At 48.2% G+C, this 23969-nt stretch overlaps 2 protein-coding genes across 2 annotated transcripts; both read right to left on the bottom strand.

Moving 5' to 3' along the window:
• Nucleotides 1–9551: 9551 nt before the first annotated feature.
• LOC147960353 (uncharacterized) lies at nt 9552–12900 on the bottom strand. The gene is made up of 6 exons (XM_087534732.1): nt 11288–12900; nt 10916–11170; nt 10559–10635; nt 10213–10466; nt 10038–10113; nt 9552–9939 (listed from the first exon to the last, which is right to left on the bottom strand). Exons 3-6 carry the CDS (start codon nt 10607–10609, stop codon nt 9877–9879), a joined length of 444 nt encoding a protein of 147 aa, XP_087390858.1. The 5' UTR covers nt 10610–10635; nt 10916–11170; nt 11288–12900; the 3' UTR covers nt 9552–9876.
• Nucleotides 12901–14466: 1566 nt separating this feature from the next.
• Nucleotides 14467–21504, bottom strand: LOC125524788 (putative phospholipid-transporting ATPase 4). Its single transcript, XM_048689818.2, has 11 exons — nt 21264–21504; nt 18947–20884; nt 18719–18829; nt 17918–18194; nt 17731–17819; nt 17540–17627; nt 17076–17285; nt 16871–16996; nt 16671–16769; nt 16377–16568; nt 14467–15435 (listed from the first exon to the last, which is right to left on the bottom strand). The coding sequence occupies exons 2-11, from the start codon at nt 20749–20751 to the stop codon at nt 14779–14781; spliced, it is 3654 nt and encodes a 1217-aa protein (XP_048545775.1). The 5' UTR covers nt 20752–20884; nt 21264–21504; the 3' UTR covers nt 14467–14778.
• Between the last annotated feature and the right edge of the window lie 2465 nt (nt 21505–23969).

The following is a 23969-nucleotide window of genomic DNA, read 5'->3' as shown; positions in this document are numbered from 1 at the left end:
AGATTAACTCTCCGCCGGTCACCCATCAGATAGCGGTGGTGTAGGAGCAATGCGGTGATTCTCCCTCTATCCTGAGGACAAACTATGTCCGGATTCCCGAGCTCCCCGAGCTGGATACTCGCTCACGGGAGGACACCGCCCTAACCCTGAATCCAGAATCAGGCCGCATACCGAACCCACAGGGCAACATCCGGAGCCCGAACTTCCAAGATCGGAAACTCCCCCGCCCCGGGATCATAGATTGGGTCAAGGTCTGGACTTAAATCCACCCACCCACCCAGATACAAACGATCTTTCCCACATTAGGCAAGAGCCCCAAGAGACATTACATCACTATTGGGCTAGATTCCTCCTTGTAATGAACAAGGTCAAGGACTGTCGCGAGGAAGATGCAATTTCGTTCTTTTGCAACAATTGCACAGACAAGGGAGTCCTCAACACCATAAGTCGCTGTGACGTAGCACACTTCGCTGACTTGGCGGCCATAGTACGGAAATACTATGCGATGGAAAGTGCCTGGAAAACCCAAACGCAATTTTGGGATAATCCAGCTCTGACAAAACCCCCAGTCCGAACTAAAAGGGTGCACTCTCATAAGTCACCCGACTCAATTACAAAGAAGCAAAAGCCCACTACAGGGCGTGGAACCATATTGGAGGGATGGCTTAACGAGCCCTGCAAAATCCATAGTACAACGGATACCATATCAACACACAACCTTAGTGCATGTTGGGTACTCCGGCAGGTAGCCAAAAAGCGGTGAGGATCTTCTCACCCAAAATACCTCAGAGCACCTTCCCACGGATAACAATACAGTATTAACGGTCTTCGAGACCTTCGCCTCAAATAATAGGCGTAAGCGAGCATTCCGCAGCCTTGCCGAAGTCTGCCACGTGGCAGCAATAAATGCATGGAGCGACACGACTATCACCTTCAATGCCAGTGACGAACCTAAATTCCAAACAGCCCGAGCACCAGCCGCTTTGGTTCTCAGTCCAATTGTGGACGGCTTTCGGCTCACTAAGGTGCTCATGTACGGCGGCAGCGGATTAAACCTCATTTATGAGGAAACTCTCCAAAAAATGGAAATAGACAGCAACCGTATTGAGCAAAGCAGTACGACCTTCCGAGGAATCATCCCTAGTCGGGAGGTACGTTGCGCTGGGAAAATCACACTTGATGTGGTATTCGGCACTCCGGAGAATTACAGGTCCGAAGGAATTACATTCCAAGTGGCCCCGTTTAGTAGCGGATACCACGCCCTTCTAGGGCGGGAGGCCTTCACGATTTTTTAAGCCATACCCCATTACGGGTACATGAAGCTCAAAATGCCCGGACCCAACGGAATCATCACTCTAGCTAGTGATCCGGACATAGCACTCTGCGCCGAGAACAAAACAGCCGCACTAGCCCTCGAGGCATTATCCGAAGCCCTTGTGGCGGAGGAGTTAACCGCGCTGTGCTCCATGGTGGACAGGGACGACGTGATACTAGACAAAGATCCAAGTCCACCTCCTTTAAACTAGCAGACGGAATAGTTAAATTCCAAGTCCATCCAACGGACCCTACAAAAACAGCATCCATGGGGGCATAGTTAGACCCCGCTGTAGACGCCGCACTATGGGAGTTTCTGCACGAGAATTGGGATATATTCGCCTGGCACCCTTCAGACATGCCAGGAATCCCACGCAGATTGGCCGAGCATAGCCTTAATATTCTAAAAGGATTCAAGCCAGTCAAGCAGACTCTTCGGCGTTTCTCTGAACCTAAGCGACAAGCCATGGGAGAGGAGCTGGCCAAGCTACTGGAAGCCGGATTTATTAAAGAAATGAAACATCCGGATTGGCTAGAAAACCTAGTGATGGTTCCAAAGAAGGACAAATCCTGGCGCCTATGTGTCGACTTCAAAGACCTTAATAAGGCTTGCCCAAAGGATCCCTTCCCACTCCCTCGCATCGATCAAATCATCGACGCTACCGCAGGACACGAATCATTGTGCTTCCTCGACGCATACTCCAGTTACCACCAGATCAAGATGGCGGAGTCTGATCAAGCCGCAACGGCATTTATCACGCCATACGGCCCCTTCTGTTTTAACACAATGCCCTTCGGGCTCAAAAAAGGCGGCGCAACATATCAACACATGATCGAGACATGTCTGGAAAAGCAGATTGGTAAGACTGTGGAGGCATATGTAGACGATGTGGTCATTAAAACCAGACACGTTGACTCTTTAATAGAAGACTTGAGGCTCACGTTCACCAATCTCCGAACATACGACATTAAGCTCAATCCGGAGAAATGCGTTTTTGGCGTTCCCGCCGGAAAGCTCTTCATCGTCTCCAGCAGAGGAATTGAAGCAAATCCGGCTAAAATCCGAGCTCTGTCGCAGTTGGCTATCCGAACTGACCTCAAGCAAATCCAGAAATTGACTGGATGTGTGGCAGCTTTAAGCCGCTTTATCTCCCGATTAGGAGAAAAGGCACTTCCCCTTTATCGCCTTCTTCGGTGCACCGAACACTTTGAAAGGACGGACGCAACCACGGCCGGACTGGAAGAAATAAAAGCCATCCTGGCCACCAACCCAATCTTGGCCGCGCCAACTGTTGGCAAACCAATGCTATTATATATAGCGGCAACTCACCAAGTTGTAAGCGCAGTGCTTGGCGTCGAACGAGAGATGGACGGACATAAATTCCCACTTCAAAAGCCGGTATATTATGTATCCACCATCCTCACTCCATGCAAATCACGGTACCCACATTACCAAAAGATAGCATACGCGGTATTTATGGCATCCCAGAAATTACGACACTACTTTCAAGAGTGTTCGATTATGGTGGCCTCCGAAGACCACTCAATGACATAATAAACAACCGCGATGCCACGGGCTGGATTGCCAAATGGGCCATCGAGCTCCTCCCGTTCGACATAACATATAAGCCACGACGGGCCATTAAGTCGCAAGTACTGGCCGATTTCGTAGCCGAATGGACAGAAGGCGAACTCCCTAAAGAGTACGGCGCATACTCCAATTGGATCATGCACTTCGACGGCTCTAAAATGCTGGCTGGTCTGGGGGCTGGCGTCGTCCTGACGTCCCCCACTGGAGATACGGTGTAATACGTGCTCCAAATACTATATACAGACTCCAACAATGTAGCCGAATACGAGGCCCTATTACACGGCCTCCGGATGGCAGTCTCCATGGGCATCCAACGCCTAGAGGTGCGTGGGGACTCGAACCTCGCAATATCCCAAATAAATGGAGACTTCGATGCCAAGGATCCGAAAATGGCGGCATATCGCAATGCCGTCCTCAAAATGTCAGCTCGGTTCAAGGGGCTTGAATTCCACCATGTGGCTCGGGAAAACAACCATACGGCGGACATCCTAGCCCGTATCGGTGCCAAACGCGACCCCTGTCCCACCGAACATCTTCCTGGAAAGACTGTTTAAACCATCTGTGGTATGGGAAGGGGACACCGGCAAAAATAGTCCGGACCCGGCCACAACCCCAGATACCGAATACTCTGACACAATCGGAGGCTCTGCCACCGAAATAACACCTTCAGCCCACGTGATAATGGCCGTCATCGCCCCGTGGACAGAACCATTCCTGGCCTACCTAACTAGACAGGAATTACCCGAGGACTAAAATGAGGCCCGCTGCATAGTGCGGCGATCTAAAGCCTACAAGGTCCATGAGGGAGAGCTTTATAAGAAAAGCACAACCGGAGTCCTTCAAAGGTGCATCTCCGAAGAGGAAGGGCGGAAGCTTTTGGCAGAAATCCATGCCGGACTCGGCGGCCACCACGCCGCAGCCCGGGCCCTTGTAAGCAAGGCCTTCCGTACAGGTTTTTATTGGCCGACGGCCCGGGCAGATGCACAACATCTGGTACAACATTGTGTCGGGTGCCAGCTTTTTGCAAACCAAAGCCACATGCCACCTACTGCCCTCCAAACAATCCTCATTACTTGTCCCTTTGCGGTATGGGGGCTCGATATGGTCGGACCCCTCAAAGGGGGAACCCATAAGAAAAAAATACTTACTAGTCATGGTGGATAAATTCACCAAATGGATAGAAGCCAAACCTGTCAAAACGGCTGAATCCGGACCGGTGATAGACTTCATATCTGGGGTTGTACACCGTTATGGCATCCCCCACAGCATCATCACTGACAACGGCACGAACTTTACAGCCGACGAGGTGAAGCTTTGGTGCAGCAACATGGGCATCAAGCTCGATTATGCTTATGTCTATCATCCGCAAACTAACGGTCAAGTCGAACGAGCGAATGGTCTTATCATGAGCGGTATTAAACCCAGATTAGTTTGATCTTTAAAGGAATCAGACACTCATTGGGTAGAGGAGCTCGACTCCGTACTTTGGGGGCTGCAGACCACGTCGAATCGCACTACCGGATACACACCGTTTTTTATGGTGTACGGCGCTGAGGCGGTGCTGCCTTGCGACATAATTCATGACTCACCTCGAGTGCGCATGTACGAAGAAAGAGAGGCCGAGCTCAATCGGCAGGACAATTTGGATGCCCTGGAGGAGGAGCGCGACGTGGCAAAAGCCTGTTCCGCATTCTATCAGCAACAGGCTCGAAGGTATCAAAGCAGAGAAGTGCGGGCCAAAACCTATAACATTAGGAACTAGTTCTACGCCTACCAGAGAAGAAAAAGAACAAGCTCAAGCCCAAATGGGAAGGTCCCTTCATTATCGACCAGGTTCTGACCAGTGGAGCGTACCGTCTGCGGGATGCATCGGATAATTGACTCGAGGCAAACCCATGGAACGCGGCCAGACTACGAAGATTCTACGCCTAGCGCTGGACTCTATGTGCGTCTCCTCGCCTCCATCAATTTTTTACACATCTGTTTTTTCTCTCTTTCTTTCTCGTTTTTCTCTTTGAGGCCCTAAAGGGCTACACTTGTGTCTTGGTTACACAATCTTGACGCGCTAACCGCGCTCAATATACCTGGGGGCTTCTCATGAGAAGGAAGAAAACATTGGAGACTCTTTGGATATCTCTCATGTCATGTGGTCTGAGTTGGTTTCCGCCATCTGTGAGCGCAAGTGCCCTATCTATGGACCGTTTATCATGTTGCTCATTGAGAAGGCCTGGGAGCGTGCTCATCATAAGGTGTTGTTGGAGACTGGGGATCTAGTTTCTCATGAGATCAAGCGTCTGAGGAAGAAGGAGAACTAGGGCACCGCAGCTCCGAGTTCTGGCGTTCCGCCTGGAGCTGCTGACATGGAGACCGAGGCTGATGCTGATGATGACTATGAGCCTTCTGGAGCAGAGCCCTCTTGGGCGAAGAAGCTCAAGAGTAAGATGAAGAAACTCTTCTGCATGGAGTCTCATGGTCAGTACATGACTAATGTGGCTGAGAAGCAGGCCAGGAGTCGTCACAAGGAGCTCATGCGTCAGTTGGGTGCGACCGTTGCCAGCGGATCTGAGGGCAAGATCACTGATGAGGAGGAGTGGATTCAGCAGCACTGTCAGTGGACCGATTCAGACACCGAGCAGTTTCCGACTGAGGATGGCAGTGCAGACGATCCCGCCGGGATGTGATGATGGAGCCCCTCAGTTTGCTATCACATGGAGCAGCGCTCTTTGCCTTTTTGCTGTCTCGATGCCAAAGGGGGAGAGAGCTTAGGGATTTGTCGTGTCGAGTTGCGAGCGTGTTGTGTTTGCGTGGCGTGTTTGCCTTGCCTGTCTTTCTCGCAAACTCTTTTCTCGTGTTTGGCGCTTGTTTGGTTTATGTTTGTGAGAACCGGTACCATTTCATATGGTGTGAGACATATGCTCCCTTTTCCTTGTATTATCTAGTTTGTCAAGTACCTTATGCTTCCTAGCTCTATATGTTCCATTACCTGTTGCTAATGTTGTCAGACTACAAAATATAGGGGGAGCATTGATCTCAATGTATGTGCTTTGCTTTACTTTGTCTCCTCTTCTTAGGTGCACACATTCAGGGGGAGATCCGTCTACATTTTGTAATTCTGGGGTTCATCTACTTTCTTGTCTTACCTTCTTGTGCAAATCCCGTGTCGTCATCAATCCACCAAAAAGGGGGAGATTGTTAAGGCATGTTTCTCTCTAAGTAGTTTTGGTGATTGATGACAACATATTTGTGGACTAATCATGTGCGTTGAGTATTTCAGAGATTCATCCTTTGGCGAGACGATTCCCTCCCCTCAGAGTTTGAAGCAAAGACGGTGTAGCCCTTTCGATTCAGTTTTGGTGGTCTTGTGTCGTAAGAGTCACCGTACTATCAAGAGGGGATCTGCATTGGTTAGGCTAGGGTGGAATCAACACGTACACATCCCCTTTGCACCCTCTGAGCTTTTCCCCTTCGTTGAAGGCTCCCTTGCGGCCTTCTCCCTGAGATCTGGTCCCAACGGTAGTACCGCGAACACCAGTGGTAGTACCGCTTGAAGCTCTCAGCCGTAGTACCGCTGCGGCTCCGTGCTCCTACCGCCTCGATTCGAGGGTTCTCCTCCCGTGTCGGGTTCTGCGGCACTTGTTGTGGCAGTAGTACCGCTCATAGGCGGTAGTGCCGCCCTTATCACCACGGTAGTACCGCCCTGGGTCCAGGTCATACTCTGCTTCTCGCTCTCTTCTCACTGCACGGCGGTACCGCGAGGTGGAATGATAGTACCGCTGGCCACAACGGTAGTACCGCCCTGTGCGGGGCTGAGCGGGGGTAACGGTTGGATTGTCTCCCCCCTTATAATAGGAGGTCTTTTTCTCCAAGTTGACTTACCTCGTTTCCCCCAAGCTCCATTGTTACTCCAAAGCTCATTTTCGCCCGATCTCTCTCCCTAGCCAATCAAACTTGTTGATTGTCTAGGGATTGGTTGAGAAGGCCCAGATCTACACTTCCACCAAGAGAAATTTGATTCCCCCCACTCATCCCTTGCGGATCTTGTTACTCTTGGGTGTTTGAGCACCCTAGACGGTTGAGGTCACCTCAGAGCCATATTCCATTGTGGTGAAGCTCCATGGTTTCGTTGGGAGCCTCCAATTCGGTTGTGGAGAGAGCCCCAACCTTGTTTGTAAAGGTCCGGTCGCCGCCTCCAATGGCACCAATAGTGGAATCACGGCATATCGCATTGTGTGAGGGCGTGCGGAGAATACGGTGGCCCTAGTGGCTTCTTGGGGAGCATTGTGCCTCCACACCGCTCCAACGGAGACGTACTTCCCTTCAAAAGGAAGGAACTTCGGTAACAGATCCTCGTCTTCACCGGCTCCACTCTTGGTTATCTCGTGCCTTTACTTGTGCAAGCTTTTGTATTGTTTCCCTTGCTTGCTTGTGTACTTATTGTTATTGCATCATATAGGTTGCTCACCTAGTTGCATATCTAGACAACCTACTTTGATGCAAAGCTTAAATTGGTAAAGAAAAGCTAAAATTGTTAGTTGCCTATTCACCCCCCCCCCCTCTAGTCAACTATATCGATCCTTTCACAAGTGAACAAAAAGTTCCAACTAGCTCAAGCTCCCGAAGAAGGTAAAGTTGACCTTGCTTTGGAATAAACAGATTTGCAATAGTACAAACGGTGCTAGGGATAGTGATCATCAAATTTCTCTTGGCATTATTAAAGTATGCAGTTCTACGGCCTACTAAAAGTCCTTATACCTCCCCCCTATGTTGGTTAGAAAAAACGTGGAATATAAAGGTCCAATGTGTGTGTGGGGGGGGGAGGGGGGGTACGCCGAGGTTCACAATCAGTCAAGAACAAATCCCTATTTGTGTATATCACCAAATTAGAATGGGTCCCGATGGTGTGCACAAGACATATCTTGGGCATTTTGAATACCTGGTAATGTCATTTGGTCTTACTAATGCCCCTGCAGTATTTCAAGTATCAATGAACAAGATTTTCCCTCCATATCTCATGAAGCTTGTACTAGTATTTTTTGTGACATTTTCATATACTGTAAAACTCTTGAAGATCATAAACAATATTGCCTGATAAATGTTATGGAAATTATTTGACGACTTTTTCTCAAGAAGTCTGAATGCACCTTTGGTTCACCTACTATTGAGGGGACACATCATTTATGCTGAAGGTGTAGCAACTGACCCCAATAAAGTTGCAACAGTAACATGGAGTCGGTTAAATACATTTGAACGGATGACAAAAGGTCCGAAATGGTTAGGCATGTGCAAGACAAACACTTCTCACATTCTAACAATAATGTTGATGTCCGAGGGATCACAAAAACCGCCCATATATTACATTGTGTCTCGATCGACCTAATTTTCTTTTGCATTTTTTATGAGGCCACATACTTATATGAGTTTTGATTTTGCTAACCAGGCCACATACTTCCCTTCCATTTCCAACATTCACAATTATAGATAGAAGACAGAGGAACAAATAAATTAATCTTGCACTGACGGTAAAATGCTAAACTTAAAGGAGAGAAAATGAGAATAGAAAGCAAACATGATATTTAGTTCAAATTGAACATATTTGAAATCAAATCACAATAAATTTGAAAGGAAATTATAAAGCAAACTAACAAAAATGTCAAAAAATATATAACCAAAATTGAACAAATATAATATATAATTGAAACACAATGGAACAAGTTTGAAAAGCAAATTGCATGCAGTGTCAACACATGTAACCATGAACTGTCGTGCTAGTGGATTGCTTCATTTGGTTCACGTGGTGATCTTTGTTCTCCCGTGGCTCTATGCAAGCCTCTTTGATTAAAAGGATTTTCACAAAAAAACTCGAGAACCAGAATCATTAGAATTTTTTCCTATGTGAATTTTTTAATTGTATGATTGAATCTTATAGGATTTTTTTAAGGAGTCATTCACACTATATTTCATAGGATTTTTTTCCCTCTAATCAAACCTCCTGCAAAGATTCATTTGTTTTTTAGGTAAACTCGCTAGCTTTATTACTCCGTCACCATAGAAACTGGGACGAACAAAAGGTCACCGGGGTGGCCTAACCAAGTATGGCGGTCCTCCCCCAATGTCAGTGCATGCTTAGAGAGATTGTGAACCTTGATATTTGAGGTCCTAAACTCATATTTAAATAAACAGAAAATAAAACTACTAGATCTAACGAATATTGGTTTCTGAGCTCGAGCTCAGATGCTCCCAAAATCTATACCGCAGGCTGTCATGTGGGTCTGCGCCCACTGCTGTATTTCACCACTGTATATCTCCATATTTAGCCCTGCTCACTAGCGCAATGAATGCAACCGCATGTCACACTGTACACACGGAACAGGCAGTTGAGGCACCGGTTCAGCCATATTTCTGAGCCAGCCTGAGCCGTTCACCATGCCGGACTCACAGACCGCTACCAGACGAGCCCGTGTTAAATACTACTCCCTCCGTCCCATAATATAAGAACGTTTTTGACACTAGTCCCATAATATAAGAACATTTTTGACACTACATTATGGGATGAGAGGAGTACAGTATATCTCTGGAACTCACCCATTATTCTCTTTTCCGTGTCATCTGGTCACAATCAGCCACTTCAGGTATGTTAAGCAGTGAATCAAATAACCACAAGTAGTTGCAGCATACTGTATTTAAATTCAGACAGATCAGTCATCTGTTCACATAATCTCTAACACGTACTACATAGTTCAAATTACTCTAATTAGATCTCCATTAGGATACATCCCATGCCCATAGCTTTCCAGATGCACAATGCTCGTAGGGTTTTCTAATGCGAAATGACACTAGAACTTAAACGTGCCCATCTAACGATGAGTACACGCATAGCCAAAAGATATTGCTGGGCTGCATGCAAACTGGAATTGCTAATGTCTTTCTCGTCAGTCAATGATCTCCTCGTACAGGAACTCCGGGATATCTCCCTAGTTTCCCTTCATGATCACTATCTCGTATGCAATCTTCTTGCGCAGGTGCTCGATCTGACCCTGTGATGAAGCAAAAATGGGAGAAAACTATTAATTACTTTCATCAAACATGCCTATCAGTTTCAGCTAGTCAAGAAATAGGTTAGGCGGTTCCATACCTGGGTTATAGTTGATCTAAGGTATAGACCGGTGAACTCCAGGACGTAGTGAGCAACATATACGCCACTGTCTTCCCTGCGAGGAAACAACATTGAACTTAGGAATTTTGCAGGCAATTTTCTTTTATCAACCTGAAATGCCTAGGTATGTTCTAGCTAGGGTACTCAGACACGCCTACTGCATGGCTCGTGCTGCGCCACCAAAGGGTACACAAACGACCATCCAGTGGTCTCAACCAAACCGGCTCCGAACATGTCACTGAATAGGGTGCATAACTTTTGCTGAAACTTCCTTGCTAGAGGCCCATGTTTGATTTTCATCTCATCCGACAGATTTGTCTCCTTTGGGTCAAGCACCATCACAATCTTCTTATCGGTATCCAAGATATATAATGACCAGCAATCCATGAAATGCACCGGGAACATGAACTGAAAGTTGATTTTCAACAACACAGAGAAAATCAGAAAATTAGGAGCATGTGGATAACCGATGCTCGACTTGTTCCAGTTATTCCGTTTACCTTCTTTAGCCAATCAACTCTATAGCCCATGACTTTAGAGTCCATCGTCATCTGGTGGCTCACTGCCCAGCCATAACCTGTAATTTGGCAACGTACACATTCAGTCTACGAGTTCTACCACTAAAACAATATTCAGTCTAATAGTTGTACTACAAGAATACTAACAGTACTATGAATGTGGTTCTGACTGTTAAACAAGGCACTACTAAGGATGGGATGCAATGGCCAAGCTTACTTTCTGGTGTATATGGACTTTTTTTCTAACGATTACAGAAGTAAACAAATTCCGACAAAATCCTGTGCAGTTGTGACGAACATACAGTGACAGACCAACAGCGGGAGGATTTGGGTTCACACCTTTTTGTCCTCCCAGGTGCCTCTGGATTGACTCTGTCAGTAGACTGAGTCAACCTCGTCGGTGATGCATCCGCACGACGGCGGACTCCAACTCCTGCCATATCATTCCCATCGCCGCCGAGCTGTTGAGCGCAAACAGACCCAGTATTTGAGTCCGCAGGAACGGCAAGGCCGGCTCCGCTGTTTGGCAACAAGACCAGGGGAACCGGATCTGGGTGCTCGAGGTTGTCCGCGAACTCCTCTCGTAATGGGAACCTGCAAGAAGATATCAATGGCCGCCACTAAGGCCCGTTCGTTAGGTCTCTTCTTCAAGGAAAAACAGCCTGAAGAGCAAATCCTCAAAAAACTATTTGCAGATCTGAGGCCACTTACCTGCCAATGACATCAAGCAGGAACTCAACCCCACCATCTTCCATTTCCCCGTGCCCGCCGGTGCAGAACGAGCGCCGCCGCAAGGACCTACTCAGAACGGAGACAGAGGTGGGGGGAGAGGGACAAACGACTCAGTCGTCCACTTCCGTCGCAGCACACCTATCTGATCCCTGGCTCGGTTGGACTAGTAACGATCTGGTCCACGGACCAGAGTTCCCGTGCGCGAGCGCCGTCCGAACCATACGCTTTGGGCCCAGAAATAGCCACTCTTTCGTACCGTATTTCACCGTACGTCCTTTTTTCCACGCTCGATGTCAGACGCGTCAGAACGAATTATTCGGATCCCGAGCCTGGAACTGGCGCCGAAGATTTCAGGATCATCTGGGCTCGGGCACCAAATCGCCGTGATGTACAAGTCATTTGCCAAGGCCAACGCTTCTCTGATCGCCAGTGTCTTGAGTACTGTTGGTTCATCAATGTAGTTGAAAATCACGCCGACGCCCTCTCATACACTCCTGAATGGCTTCTACAGATTGCAGCCACGGCTCCTTTGCCACCGGCCCTTGATACAGCTGCGTCGATGTTCGCTTTGGAGTGCCCAACCGCAGGAGAAAGCCAATGCCGTGGCCTCGGGGTTTCTGAAGAGCCAGCGGCTGTAGTGGTTGGTTTCTGGAGGACCTTGATCTCGTCGATGTAAGAGTTGATGAAACAGTGTGTTCCATATAGCGTTTGAAAAATATTTTTTTTGAAACGAAGGCAAAAGCTTTGCCTCGTCTATTAATTAAGCACAAGAGAATTGCTTAGTTAATTAGTGAAAAACTGGGCGAAAACCGATACAACAAGGGCCAAGCCCACTCCCACACAATCACGCACACATGACTAAGCCTACTTTTGCCAACAACATGTCGAACACACAACTTCCACCGCTGCCGGAGAGAAGAATCCATGACTACTATGAGAGGAGCAGCCACGAGACCCTCCCGTAGAAATGAAGAGCATGCACTCCACATGACCCGCTTCCCTGATATGACAACGAGCAACATCGAAGGCAACCTCGTCGCCCAGACAACACGAAGCTGAAGTTCTCAATGCTGCAAAGTCTCGGAGCCGCCGCCCCGACATCCACCGCTCCGTTGCACCCTGTGCGGTCCACCGACACCACCTTCCGGGGCCGCTGCCCCGACATACCACCCCTCACCCTCGAGCTACAACGTTGCATGATGCAGCCACCCGCAACCCACGCTGCACAGGGTGACTGCCCGTAGACCACGGCCGTCGCACCACTTCCGGGGCCGCTGCCCCGACATACCACCGCTCACCCTTGAGCTACAACGCCGCACGACGCAGCCACCCGCAACCCACGCTGCACAGGGTGACTGCCCGCAGACCACAGCCGTCGCACCACTTCCGGGGCCGCTGCCCCGACATATCGTCCAACCGTCCACTCTTGAACGCGTCAACCGAGCCGACGACCCTGCCGCCCTCGCCGCTCAAGATCGCCACCCAAGCCATGCTGAGCAGCAACCCTACCTCATGGAGTTGGCACCGCATTGGTTTCCGAGACCGCCGTCTCGACGCACAAATTCATGGCCGCTGCCCCAACATCCACTAACCTTGGTGGTGAAGAGATCGCTCGCGACAGTCTCTCCCAAACGACGCCTCCAAGGAGGTCACGACGTAGACGCCGCCGCCGCCCGCTTCGGAAGACCGAGGCAAAAAATTTCATCCGGAGAGCCAAATCCGTCATGATGTCGACGGAGCTCCACAACGACGCCTCCAAGAAGGTAGACGACGCCAGTAGCGCCGCCGTCGTCGGCCTGACCTTGGTCAAGGCAGTGCTTTCGCCGGAGCTCCTCGCCATATAACAGAACTTGCGGATCCAGAGCACCGGATGGCGTCGGGATCACTGGAGAACACACCTCCACCACCAGCTGCCGCCAACCACCACCACTGCACGAACCTGAACGTAGCACCTCAAGCCACGACGAGCTCCATGCCATTGCCGCCATCCCGGGGCCGCCGCCCCGGCGTCCACGTACCTCCTAACGCGCATCCGTGAACATGCCTAGCTGGGCCTCTGCCCCGATTCACAGCCCCGAGCACCACCAGTGCCAAATCTGGGCAAAGAACTCCCAGATCCGTCGCCGCCCAGCTCTGCAGACCGCAACCACCACCAGTCAGCACCGTCGCGTCCAGCTCCTCGTCCGCCACCTCGCCTGCATCGTCTCACACCTTGAGCGGCCCCTGCAGGACCGCGCACCCCCGGCACGCCAAGACGCGACCCCGCCGCCGAAGCTCGCAGCCGAGCCCCCTCCACGCCCGCAGCTACCGCGCCACAGAAACAGCCCCACCGCCGCCGTCGCCACCGGGCTTTGCCCGGCGACGACCTCCGGCGGCGGCGAGGGGAGGTGGGGAGGCAGGGGAGGTCCCCCGGCGGCTGGATCTGGGCGCCCCGGTGCGGCCGCAGGAGCCGCACGGGAGCGAGTTTGCTTTTTTACTGACTCGCCTTGAAAAATATTTTCACGGACTACCTTCTGTCTAGCCGCCCAGATGGCCCATAGAGTCACAATTAGCCAGAGGAAATCATCTGAAGTGTCTCATTCACCGCAAACAGCCACTGCTTCGCGTTCCTGTCTTGGTTGAGGCTCATGTACTCTACCATGTCATCTTTTAAATCCCTTTAGAAAGTGCCCAAACACTCCTCGCCATACTGCATGTAAGTAGAGAGTGTCTCCAATTATGTGCCGATCCACACAACCGCACTACTTCCACTCTTAGGATGATTATTGTATATGATACATATATATACACAAATGACACACGCACATACTGTAGCCGCTAAATATGTTATCACTGGCCAACATTATGGATAGATAATGTAAATGGATCATTAGCAATGGAAGCAAACTGCATCAGCAACTCGATGTGGAAGAGAGAAGACTGTCTTTTTCCAAATTATGCTGCGCGTAGTGATTTTCCGCACCATGTTAGATACGATTTCTGCTATTTGTATGAATGCTAACTAACACTGTCGTATAGGAAAGTCTAGTACAATGAACAACCAAGAATACAGTGCTCGCAAGTCAAAAAAAGAAGAAGAATACAATGCTCGGTTCTGTTCAGTACGGAGGGGCAATGCTATCTCGGTAGGATAGCATTGCAGATAACAGTCACAAGGATAGTCAAAATTGCAGATATACATATACTGTCAGCTATCTCGGTAGGTTTGTCTCTTCCAACTGAAAGGAGCTATACTTTTTACACGGCTGGCTTCAGAACTTCTACTTGGGGGGTAAGGCCACCAATTACAACCCAACATTTCTTACACAAATGGACAAGAAAAAGAACAGCAACAAATTGAAAGAAAAAATTAGGCTGGACAAAGAGAAAAAATCGCCTTATCACTCGGTGAAGCCAAAAACCGCTGCCTTGCAGGAGCAAGTAAGACGACAACTACTGTCGACGAGACTACCAGATGACTCAGAGGTGTTCTACGCTACAGTATGGATGGTTAACGACGGGCTTTTCTTATGCAACCTCCCCTTGAGCTGCTTAATCTTTGCGTCTACCCTTGCGGTGAAACCAATCTTGGTCCTCTGTCTCGCCTTAGACCGTTCCCTCTTCCACATTGTTTCGTCTTCGACGTCTTTCCGTAGGTACTTGATCTCCTGAATCACATGGTGATCAAGTGGATTGCATGATCTCTGGTAGGATATGTGAATCAGGTAGGGGATGTTGCAAGCAGCAGTCACCAGAAGGGTCGCTGCCCAGTAAATGGGAGCAGGCCCGAGAACTTCTGTCATAATCTGGAAGTTGTCTCTGGACTTCAAAGCCATCCCGTATGTGATAATGAAGACATACCAAGTCCCTATGCTGCCCCACACAAACAGATGTTGAATCCACGTGAAATGGCTCATTGTCAGAGCAATCTGTATATTGACAGCCCAGATGATGCAGGAGAACATGGTGGTTCCCACTGAAGCCATGTCGGCAGTCTGTCCACCAGAGCGGATTGCTTGATCATAGAATATACAGATGTTGAGAAAGAATATCGCCAGAGATGAGTAGAGGCCATTTGCCATCCATCCTAAAATCCGGTACCAGTCAAAGAAAAGGTTATTTGGTCCTTGCTGATATAGCGCTGGGAACTGCAAAGTGAAAATTATGCCATATCAGTTGGTGGATATCCAGATGAAGTCCTATGGTGCAAAGGGCCAACACATACAGAAATTTAAATGGAAGTACATAGAATGACTTGTGCCTTTCATTAGGATCACTCATCCATAAATACTTGGAAGTAGATATTCATAGAACTGTGAATTCATGTTATTATTGAATAAAGAATGAAGAAATGGAATTCAATGCACATTAAACCAAACTATATTTCTAAAATTCCAACATTCTATATCAACGGAAAGGGAAGGTAAATTCACACACATGAATTAAATGAACAAGCATACTGAAAGAGGATAGAAACTTATGTGTAAGTGTAACCCAAACATGAAAAAGCATGGATAGTACTTATGGAGTAAATTTTAGAGTATTCACAATTTCTTTGTTACTTCTCTTAAACATGCATAGCAATGTAATGAGCATAATGTTGTTATTCTGGTACTAGGCAGTGGCGCAATACTACCTAACCCCAAAATGGGACTATATTCGGGATCAATTGCGATTGTAGTGGCTGATGAAACAAAGTTCGACACACTATTCATATCTCCTTTGTTAGCTTCAACTTCGGAAGCGTACTGATATGGATGAAGCAAATACACAAAATAAAGAGAATCTTCTGCAACAGTCACAGGCTCTTAGCACCCACCCACCCAAAAAAAACACACCACATACAGCGTAACAAAATGCAACACACCATTACAACACATCCCAGAAGTACACTTTATGGTGTTTCCTTTCCGAGCATGTTTATATTTCATATAAGCCATATACTCCCTCCGTCCGAAAATACTTGTCCTAGAAACGGATAAAATGGTATCTATAACTAAAATAGGTCTAGATACAACAATTTCTAGGACAAGTATTTCCGGACGGAGGGAGTATGTCACAGGCTTAAGTCGAATATTCTGTCACATACCTGCAAGCAGATTTCAGCAGAAACATCTTGCTCAAATACTCCAAGTGATATAACAGGTAGAGAGGTAAGAACAACGTTGAAAAGCAGCATAAACCAATCATCATAGACTGATTGCCCGGAAAATCCAGCGAATGCCTCGAAGTAAAATATTGTAAGTCCAAAGGTAATATTCTTGTAAAAGAAGTAGCAGATCTGCAATTCAATGGAAGAGGACTCAGAAAACATTATACCACATATTCGAAACAATATAGTTCAACAGAATGTAACAAACAAATGAAGCGTTTTGAGTGGCACCATTTGGGCAATTCTCTTGTAGCACCAATGGCCATGTACAACAAGAAGTCGCTCAAGGAACCGAAATTGGGAAATAGAAAAGTCACTCGCCATCACAGCCTGGACAAAAGAAAGAAGCCATCGTCAGTTACAATTAAACTATTAATACATCTCCTCACAATGCACCAGTTCCCAAGAGAATAGTAATAATCTAGACAGACCTGCATGCCTTCGACCCCACTAATACCAACACCAATATCAGCTTCTTGAATCATGCCCACATCATTTGCACCGTCACCTACTGCTAAAGTGGTTTTTCCAAGGCCTTCTTTGACCAGTCGGGTCACCTGCAACGTGAAAACGAGCAAACTCAGCATTGGCTTATGTATAAAACCCAGATCATGGATTGGTGATAGATGAGGTTACCAGTGCTTTCTGTCTTGGAGACACACGGCAACATATGACAGAAGCACACTCTACTGCTAGATTCAAGAACATATGCTTCATGTCATCTTCCAAAGCAAATGTAAGAGCTTTTCCATCAATAACAAGAGCAAATGCTGCGTCAGGATCCTTCTCTAGCTTTACCATTTGTGAAGCATTGGCGATTTGCAACATAAGACTCTCTTTCGCAGCCTGCTCAGGTTCCAAAGATGAATGCAAAGCAAAGATGACTACCATATAGACCATATCCATCTATAGTACTCCCTCCATTCCTAAAAATAAGTCTCTTTGGAGATTTCAATAAGGACTACATTCGGATGTATATAGACATATTTTAGAGTGCAGATTCACTCATTTTGCTCCGTATGTAGTCCGCATTGGAATATCTAAAAAGACTTATATTTAGGGACAGAGGGAGTATATGAGAAAATGCTGTGCAAAGGTACCTTTTGTGCATCCTGGGCTACTTGGTCACCAGCGGTTGTGGACAAGGATATCTGTTTCATTCCTTGCCTAAGTAAACTGCATGCGTATCTGCAAAGAAGAAATGAACAAAATGTTCAGAAGAAAGACGCATTGTCACACGTAGGGTTACAAATATTACTGTTAAGAGTAACTCTTTTACAAAAGAGCTTACCCTATGTTGATTGCAGTTTCCATCTTATCGCCCGTCAGAACCCAGATTTTGAGACCTGCTTGTGCCAAGCGATCAATGCACTGAGGAACCTGATACAATATGAGAAATAACACAACAAGTCAAAACAGCTACTAGCGTGATAGCAGGATCAGCGACATAACAACTCATATCAACAGATCATCGTTACCCCTGTTTGTAGTTTGTCCTCAACCGCTGTTGCACCAACAAGGATCAGCTCCTTCTCAATCAAATCTGCGACTCGCTCAAGTTGCAATTCCCTATCAGGTCCAATGGATGTCTTCGCTTTAAGAAACTCAGCATTCCAAGATTCATATTCTGATTCCTCAAGCATTCTGTATGATAGCGCTAACGTCCGCAAGCCTGCCTCACCATATTCATTGAGATGCTTGGTTGTATCTGGCTCATACAACCTTCCATTTTTTGCTAGTCTATCAAATATAATGCTGCTCGGTTGGATAAAAAACAACACAAGATAGTCAAGTTAAAGCATGAGCAGCCCATGTGGAGAATACCTAATCAGAAATCAAGAGTACACGCTACTCTTTTGGTGGCACTTTTTTATTTTTCATCTTTTTAGTTTATGATCAACAAAGTAGCAGAGTGTGAGTGTACACGCTACTCTTTTGGCAGCATTTTCTTATTTTCATCTTTTTAGTCTATGATCAATAAAGTAGCAGACTGTAACACAGATGACAGCACATGTTGATGTACTAACTGACAACATAAGCATAAGAAAACAAAAAATATTTGGAATCATTGTTGAGGAAATCATTAACTGGTAACTGCTCGGTTGGCTGGCGAGTAGGGGATTAATAGGCTAATCGGCAAGTTAATCGGCCATTTAATCAATTAATCGGACGATTTATCAGTTTATCGGCTACTCGGTGACCCTATGAGTAGGGATTAATCGGCAAGTTAACTGGTTAATCGGATGAATTCTTGAACAGGGTTTGGAATAGAATCTTACGTATCTGCTCCTTTGCAAAGAAGAACAATACGGTTATCTTCATCCCTCATAATTACCGTCATTCGCTTTCTTTTGCTGTTGAACTCCAATAAATTGAGAATCTTGAACTCCCTAAGAAAGCCCAATCGAAGATGAAGATACATGAATAAATAGCAATCAGAAAGCTAAATACTCTGAGCTGAAGATAGAAAAGCTAAGGACAACAGCAATTTGAAATACATATACAACCTCTCAGTTGTGCCATTAGAGGAAGTGTATTTCTCTTTGAGGAAGACACTCGCTTGTGTTCTCTTGAAAAATTCAAATCCAAATTCTCTGGCTGCCACAAGAAAAGCCCCCTCGTCAGGTGATTCTGCTTCATAAGTAAGAGCACCTGTTGCCTCATTCACCTCGGGGATTGCAGTGTGACAAATAGCAAGTATCCGGAAGAACAGAAGAATCGTGGAGGAATTTGGTTCATTTGTCCAGTGCCCTTGCATAAGACGGTCATCCTCAAAACTAAAGCCTTTTATCGAGGATTTTTGGGTCTTTCCCACGCTGAAGGTAACTCCTTCCACTAACTGGATTTCATCCTCATTACTCTCCCATACATCTTCCACAGGATTATCATGGTCAGCAGCGCCTGATGCCATCTGCTTTGCAGCAGCCCTTTCAACTTCACTCGCACGCACACCATAAGAAACCCCAGCAATTGAACACTTCAAGAAATCCATCTGATTACAGGTCAAAGTGCCGGTTTTATCTGACAAAATCGTATGAACTTGGCCAAGCTCCTCATTCAAGTTTGAAGTTCGGGCCTGAGCAGTATTGCCAGTCTCCTCATCAAACATATGAATGTCCTGATTAATGAAATGTGCCTGTGCCACCTTCACAACTTCAATTGAGACATAGAGCGAGATCGGAATCAAATACCCGTAGAGAATGAGTGCTGTAATGAGATGGAAAATCCCAGAAAGAGCAGGGCGTGTTGGATCGTCCAATTTGTTGGAGTTCTGAGGCTGCAAGTACCACCACCTGGGCAGATCAAGCTTGATCCTCACAGCAAAACCAATCGAACTGATGAGCGATATTAAAACCAGAACAGTGAACAAAATGTATATGATCAAATCCATCTTCTTCTCAATCCTGCTCCTCTTTGATGGCGACTCGGTTGAATTCTGCATCACCTTACTGTCATGCCCTGTAAAAACGACCACTGCATAGATAAAGGCTGTGTTCCTCAGCTTTGAGTCCCTGAGAAGTATCTGTGACGGATCGAGGGCATACACCTGCCTCTCGTATTCCAAGTTACCAATGAATGTGTACAAGCTTGCGTTTGGGTCCTCACACCTTATGATTCCCCGGAAATCCTTAAACGTCTCATCCTCTTCCAATGGCAGCGTAACCTCCAGCGACCTCTTGAGCTTCAGGTTTGTCTCGCCATCCAGGTTCATTGTCTCAACGTAGCAAATGCCATCCTCATAGCTCGACGACAAGAGCAACAAATCAGCAGGGAAGAACTGGTCCTTCTCAACCCTGACCACATCACCAACACAAAGGTCCTCCCAATGCCGGAACTCAAATTCACCTTCACCCTTGTGCACGCTGACCTTGCGGCTGTTCACCTTCATGTCCTGCATGAACCTTCGCCAGTCCTCCAGGGCCTCCTTGATCATACTGAGCCCTACCACAAAGGCCAAGGGGGCGATCATGCTGACGGGGGAGAAGGGGCAGACCGGGGTGAGCGAGAGGATGGCGGTGAGGAGGAAGTAGAGGTTGGCGACGCGGCGGAACTGCTCGAAGATGGCCTTGGGGAGGAAGGTGAGGACGTTGTACTTGGTGGTGGAGATGTAGTTGGTGGGGTACTTGAGCGGCTTCCGGCGGTGGAGGATGGAGTTGTTGCAGTGCACGATGCGCGAGAAGCCCGGGCCGCCGACGGGGCTGCCGCTGACGGCGGCGGGGCCGGCGGCCTCGTCGGTGTGTGGGTGGCCGAAGCAGGAGAAGGTGTAGAGCTTGCTCCATCGCAGGCGGTCGCGCTTCCGCGCACGGGCCATCTCGGCGGCCTGCTGCCCTGTCGACGCGCGGGGTCCGGTTCCGGCTACGCGGAGGCCCGCATTGGAGTCTCCTCCCGATCAAATCTCGGGCGAATTCCTGCGGGGATTCCTACGCCGCCGGGGCGAATTCGACCTGCGAATTGCGGGGGGGTGAGGGATCAGAGGCCGTGATCTCGCGAGCGAAATAAGATCAATAGTAAATAAATCCAAAAAAACGACGAGGAAATCCGTGCCCCCAATTTTTTCTCCCTGGAATCCGGCGAACCGCATTCCGCGTCACGCATGAGTACCCGCCGAATTCATCCACCGTCAGGTACGAACAGCAACACGAAACGAAGAGAGGAAAAAAACGCGTCGAAATTACGGAGAGAAATCCAAAACTCGTACTAGAAAGCGGAGGGGAGGGGAGGGGAGAAACCACGGCACGCGGAAGAAGCGTTGGGAGCATTAGCGCCCGACGCCCGCCGGAGCTCGGGCCGAGGGGAAGGGGTGTCGGCGTCGGCGTCGCTCACCTGGGAGGGAGGGAGGGAGCGGCGAGTCCGGGTGGCTGGCTGGCTGGCGGAGGGGCAGGCGGCCGTCCTCCGATCCCTCCTCGGGATTCTCGCGCGGCGGGCGGGGATGCGGGGGAGCTGGCCTCGCCTCGCCTGGCGTGTAGGGGATTGGAGGGCGGAGCGAGAAGGCAGGAGGGGAGGGACGCAACGGGGGGCGAGGTGGGAGGCGACTAGAGAGAGAGAACGGGGAGCGGTGAGAGATGGATTACTAATTAAACCCGCGATTAACTTTCGGAATACGCCATTTCGCGAGCGAGGCGTATTCATGGCCCCTCCGTATCTCCATCCCACCGTAGCGTAGAGTAGGACAGCGGGGTGGGCCGGCGCACGGGGAGAGGAGGCTCGGTCGGGTTTGGCCTCTTGCTTTGCTCCGCATTGATGCCGCGCCTTCATCATCTGGGCCGGTTGATTGGTGTTTCTCTCCGTTCCGATCGCTCGATTAAGACGATCGCGAGTGGTCGTTTTGATTTTTGAATCCGTTGAGTACGGCAAGGATGCTGCGCCAGGCTGGGCGTGGCCTTTTGTCAACTCGTTGCTGGTGAGGAGAGGGCCTCCATGTGTGGTGTACTCATGGCATGGCACGTCGAGGTCGTCGTGAACTCGTGATGTTGGCTGGTGGAAGCCACAGCGGCAGCCAGGTGTAGGTCCGTGGAGAACAGGACGCACGAACGAGTGCTGGACTGCTGGCGTCCCACTGGGGTTCGTTACGGGATACGCACGACAGGGGTACACGGAGGAGCCAAGAGATTTGGGGCAAGTTAGATGTCAGGAGCATCTCTAACAGATCTTATCTGATTGCTGCTTACGCGACTCTGGGGGAAACCCTAGCACCCCCCAGCTTGTCCCTTTTTGCCCTCGTCTTCTCGCAGGTGTTACTGCCGATGTCGGTGTCAAAACCGGCGGATCTCGGGTAGGGGGTCCCGAACTGTGCGTTTAGGCCGGATGGTAACAGGAGGCAGGGGACACGAAGTTTTACCCAGGTTCGGGCCCTCTCGATGGAGGTAAAACCCTACGTCCTGCTTGATTAATATTGATGATATGAGTATTATAAGAGTTGATCTACCATGAGATCAGACAGCCTAAACCCTAGAAGCTAGCCTATGGTATGATTGTTGATGTGTATATCGTCCTACGGACTAGAACCCTCCGGTTTATATAGACACCGGAGAGGGTTAAGGTTACATAGAGTCGGTTACAATGATAGGAGATCTGAACATCTGTATCGCCAAGCTTGCCTTCCACGCCAAGAAAGTCCCTTCCGGACATGGGACGGAGTCTTCAATCTTGTATCTTCATAGTCCAGGAGTCCGGCTTGAAGGTATAGTTCGGCTATCCGAACACCCTCTAATCCAGGACTCCCTCAGTAGCCCCTGAACCAGGCTTCAATGACGACAAGTCCGGCGCACAGATTGTCTTCGGCATTGCAAGGCGGGTTCCTCCTCCAAGTACTTCATAGAAGATTTTGAACACAAAGATAGTGTCCAGCTCTGCAAAATAAGTTTTCACATATTGCCATAGAGAGAATAATAATATTAACACAAATCTAACATGCTGACGTATTCCGTGGTGCGACACGCTACGGCCAAGCCTTTATCCATTTAATTATCCCACCTCAGCGCGTTGTGCGAGACGGTTTCCTTGACACGTCTTGTTGAAGCAGAGATCGTGTCCCCTCATTTCGGGATTCTCATCAATACTGACGTGGGTAACCCTGTTGGAAATATGCCCTAGAGGCAATAATAAATTAGTTATTATTATATCATATTTCATTGTTCATGATAATCGTTTATTATCCATACTAGAATTGTATTGATAGGAAACTCAGATACATGTGTGGATAAATAGACAACACCATGTCCCTAGTAAGCCTCTAGTTGACTAGCTCGTTGATCAATAGATGGTTACGGTTTCCTGACCATGGACATTGGATGTCATTGATAACGGGATCACATCATTAGAAGAATGATGTGATGGACAAGACCTAATCCTAAGCCTAGCACAAGATCGTGTAGTTCGTTTGCTAAAGCTTTTCTAATGTCAAGTATCATTTTCTTAGACCATGAGATTGTGCAACTCCCGGATACCGTATGAGTGCTTTGGGTTTGCCAAACGTCACAACGTAACTGGGTGGCTATAAAGGTTCACTACAGGTATCTCTGAAAGTGTCTGTTCGGTTGGCACGAATCGAGACTGGGATTTGTCACTCCGTGTAAACGGAGAGGTATCTCTGGGCCCACTTGGTAGGACATCATCATAATGTGCACAATGTGACCAAGGAGTTGATCACGGGATGATGTTGTTGGGTTTCGTAGTAATTTCAAAAAATTTCCTACGCACACGCAAGATCATGTGATGCATAGCAACGAGAGGGGAGAGTGTTGTCTACGTACCCAACGCAGACCGACTGCGGAAGCGCTGACACGACGTAGAGGAAGTAGTCGTACGTCTTCATGATCCAACCGATCAAGCACCGAAACTACGGCACCTCCGAGTTCGAGCACACGTTCAGCTCGATGACGATCCCCGGATTCCGATCCAGCAAAGTGTCGGGGAAGAGTTCCGTCAGCACGACGGCGTGGTGACGATCTTGATGAACTACAACAGCAGGGCTTCGCCTAAACTCCGCTATAGTATTATCGAGGAATATGGTGGCAGGGGGCACCGCAC

Source organism: Triticum urartu, chromosome 7A (assembly GCF_056163025.1).
Source record: "Triticum urartu cultivar PI428250 chromosome 7A, HENAU_Tu73, whole genome shotgun sequence".
Taxonomy (NCBI): Eukaryota; Viridiplantae; Streptophyta; class Magnoliopsida; order Poales; family Poaceae; genus Triticum; species Triticum urartu.
This window is presented reverse-complemented; position numbering and strand designations above follow the sequence as displayed.

What these genes read in the sequence shown, in the direction of transcription:
- LOC147960353 (XM_087534732.1), bottom strand. Translation starts at nt 10,609, where the DNA reads ATGACGATGGACTCTAAAGTCATGGGCTATAGAGTTGATTGGCTAAAG. An exon ending in GAGTTGATTGGCTAAAGAAG is followed by an intron (nt 10,467 to 10,558) that starts GTAAACGGAATA and finishes ATCAACTTTCAG; the next exon opens with TTCATGTTCCCGGTGCATTT. An exon ending in TTAGATCAACTATAACCCAG is followed by an intron (nt 9,940 to 10,037) that starts GTATGGAACCGC and finishes GCTTCATCACAG; the next exon opens with GGTCAGATCGAGCACCTGCG.
- LOC125524788 (XM_048689818.2), bottom strand. Translation starts at nt 20,751, where the DNA reads ATGGCCCGTGCGCGGAAGCGCGACCGCCTGCGATGGAGCAAGCTCTAC. An exon ending in CTTTGCAAAGGAGCAGATAC is followed by an intron (nt 18,195 to 18,718) that starts GTAAGATTCTAT and finishes CCAACCGAGCAG; the next exon opens with CATTATATTTGATAGACTAG. An exon ending in CTGCTGAAATCTGCTTGCAG is followed by an intron (nt 15,436 to 16,376) that starts GTATGTGACAGA and finishes TTCACTTTGCAG; the next exon opens with TTCCCAGCGCTATATCAGCA.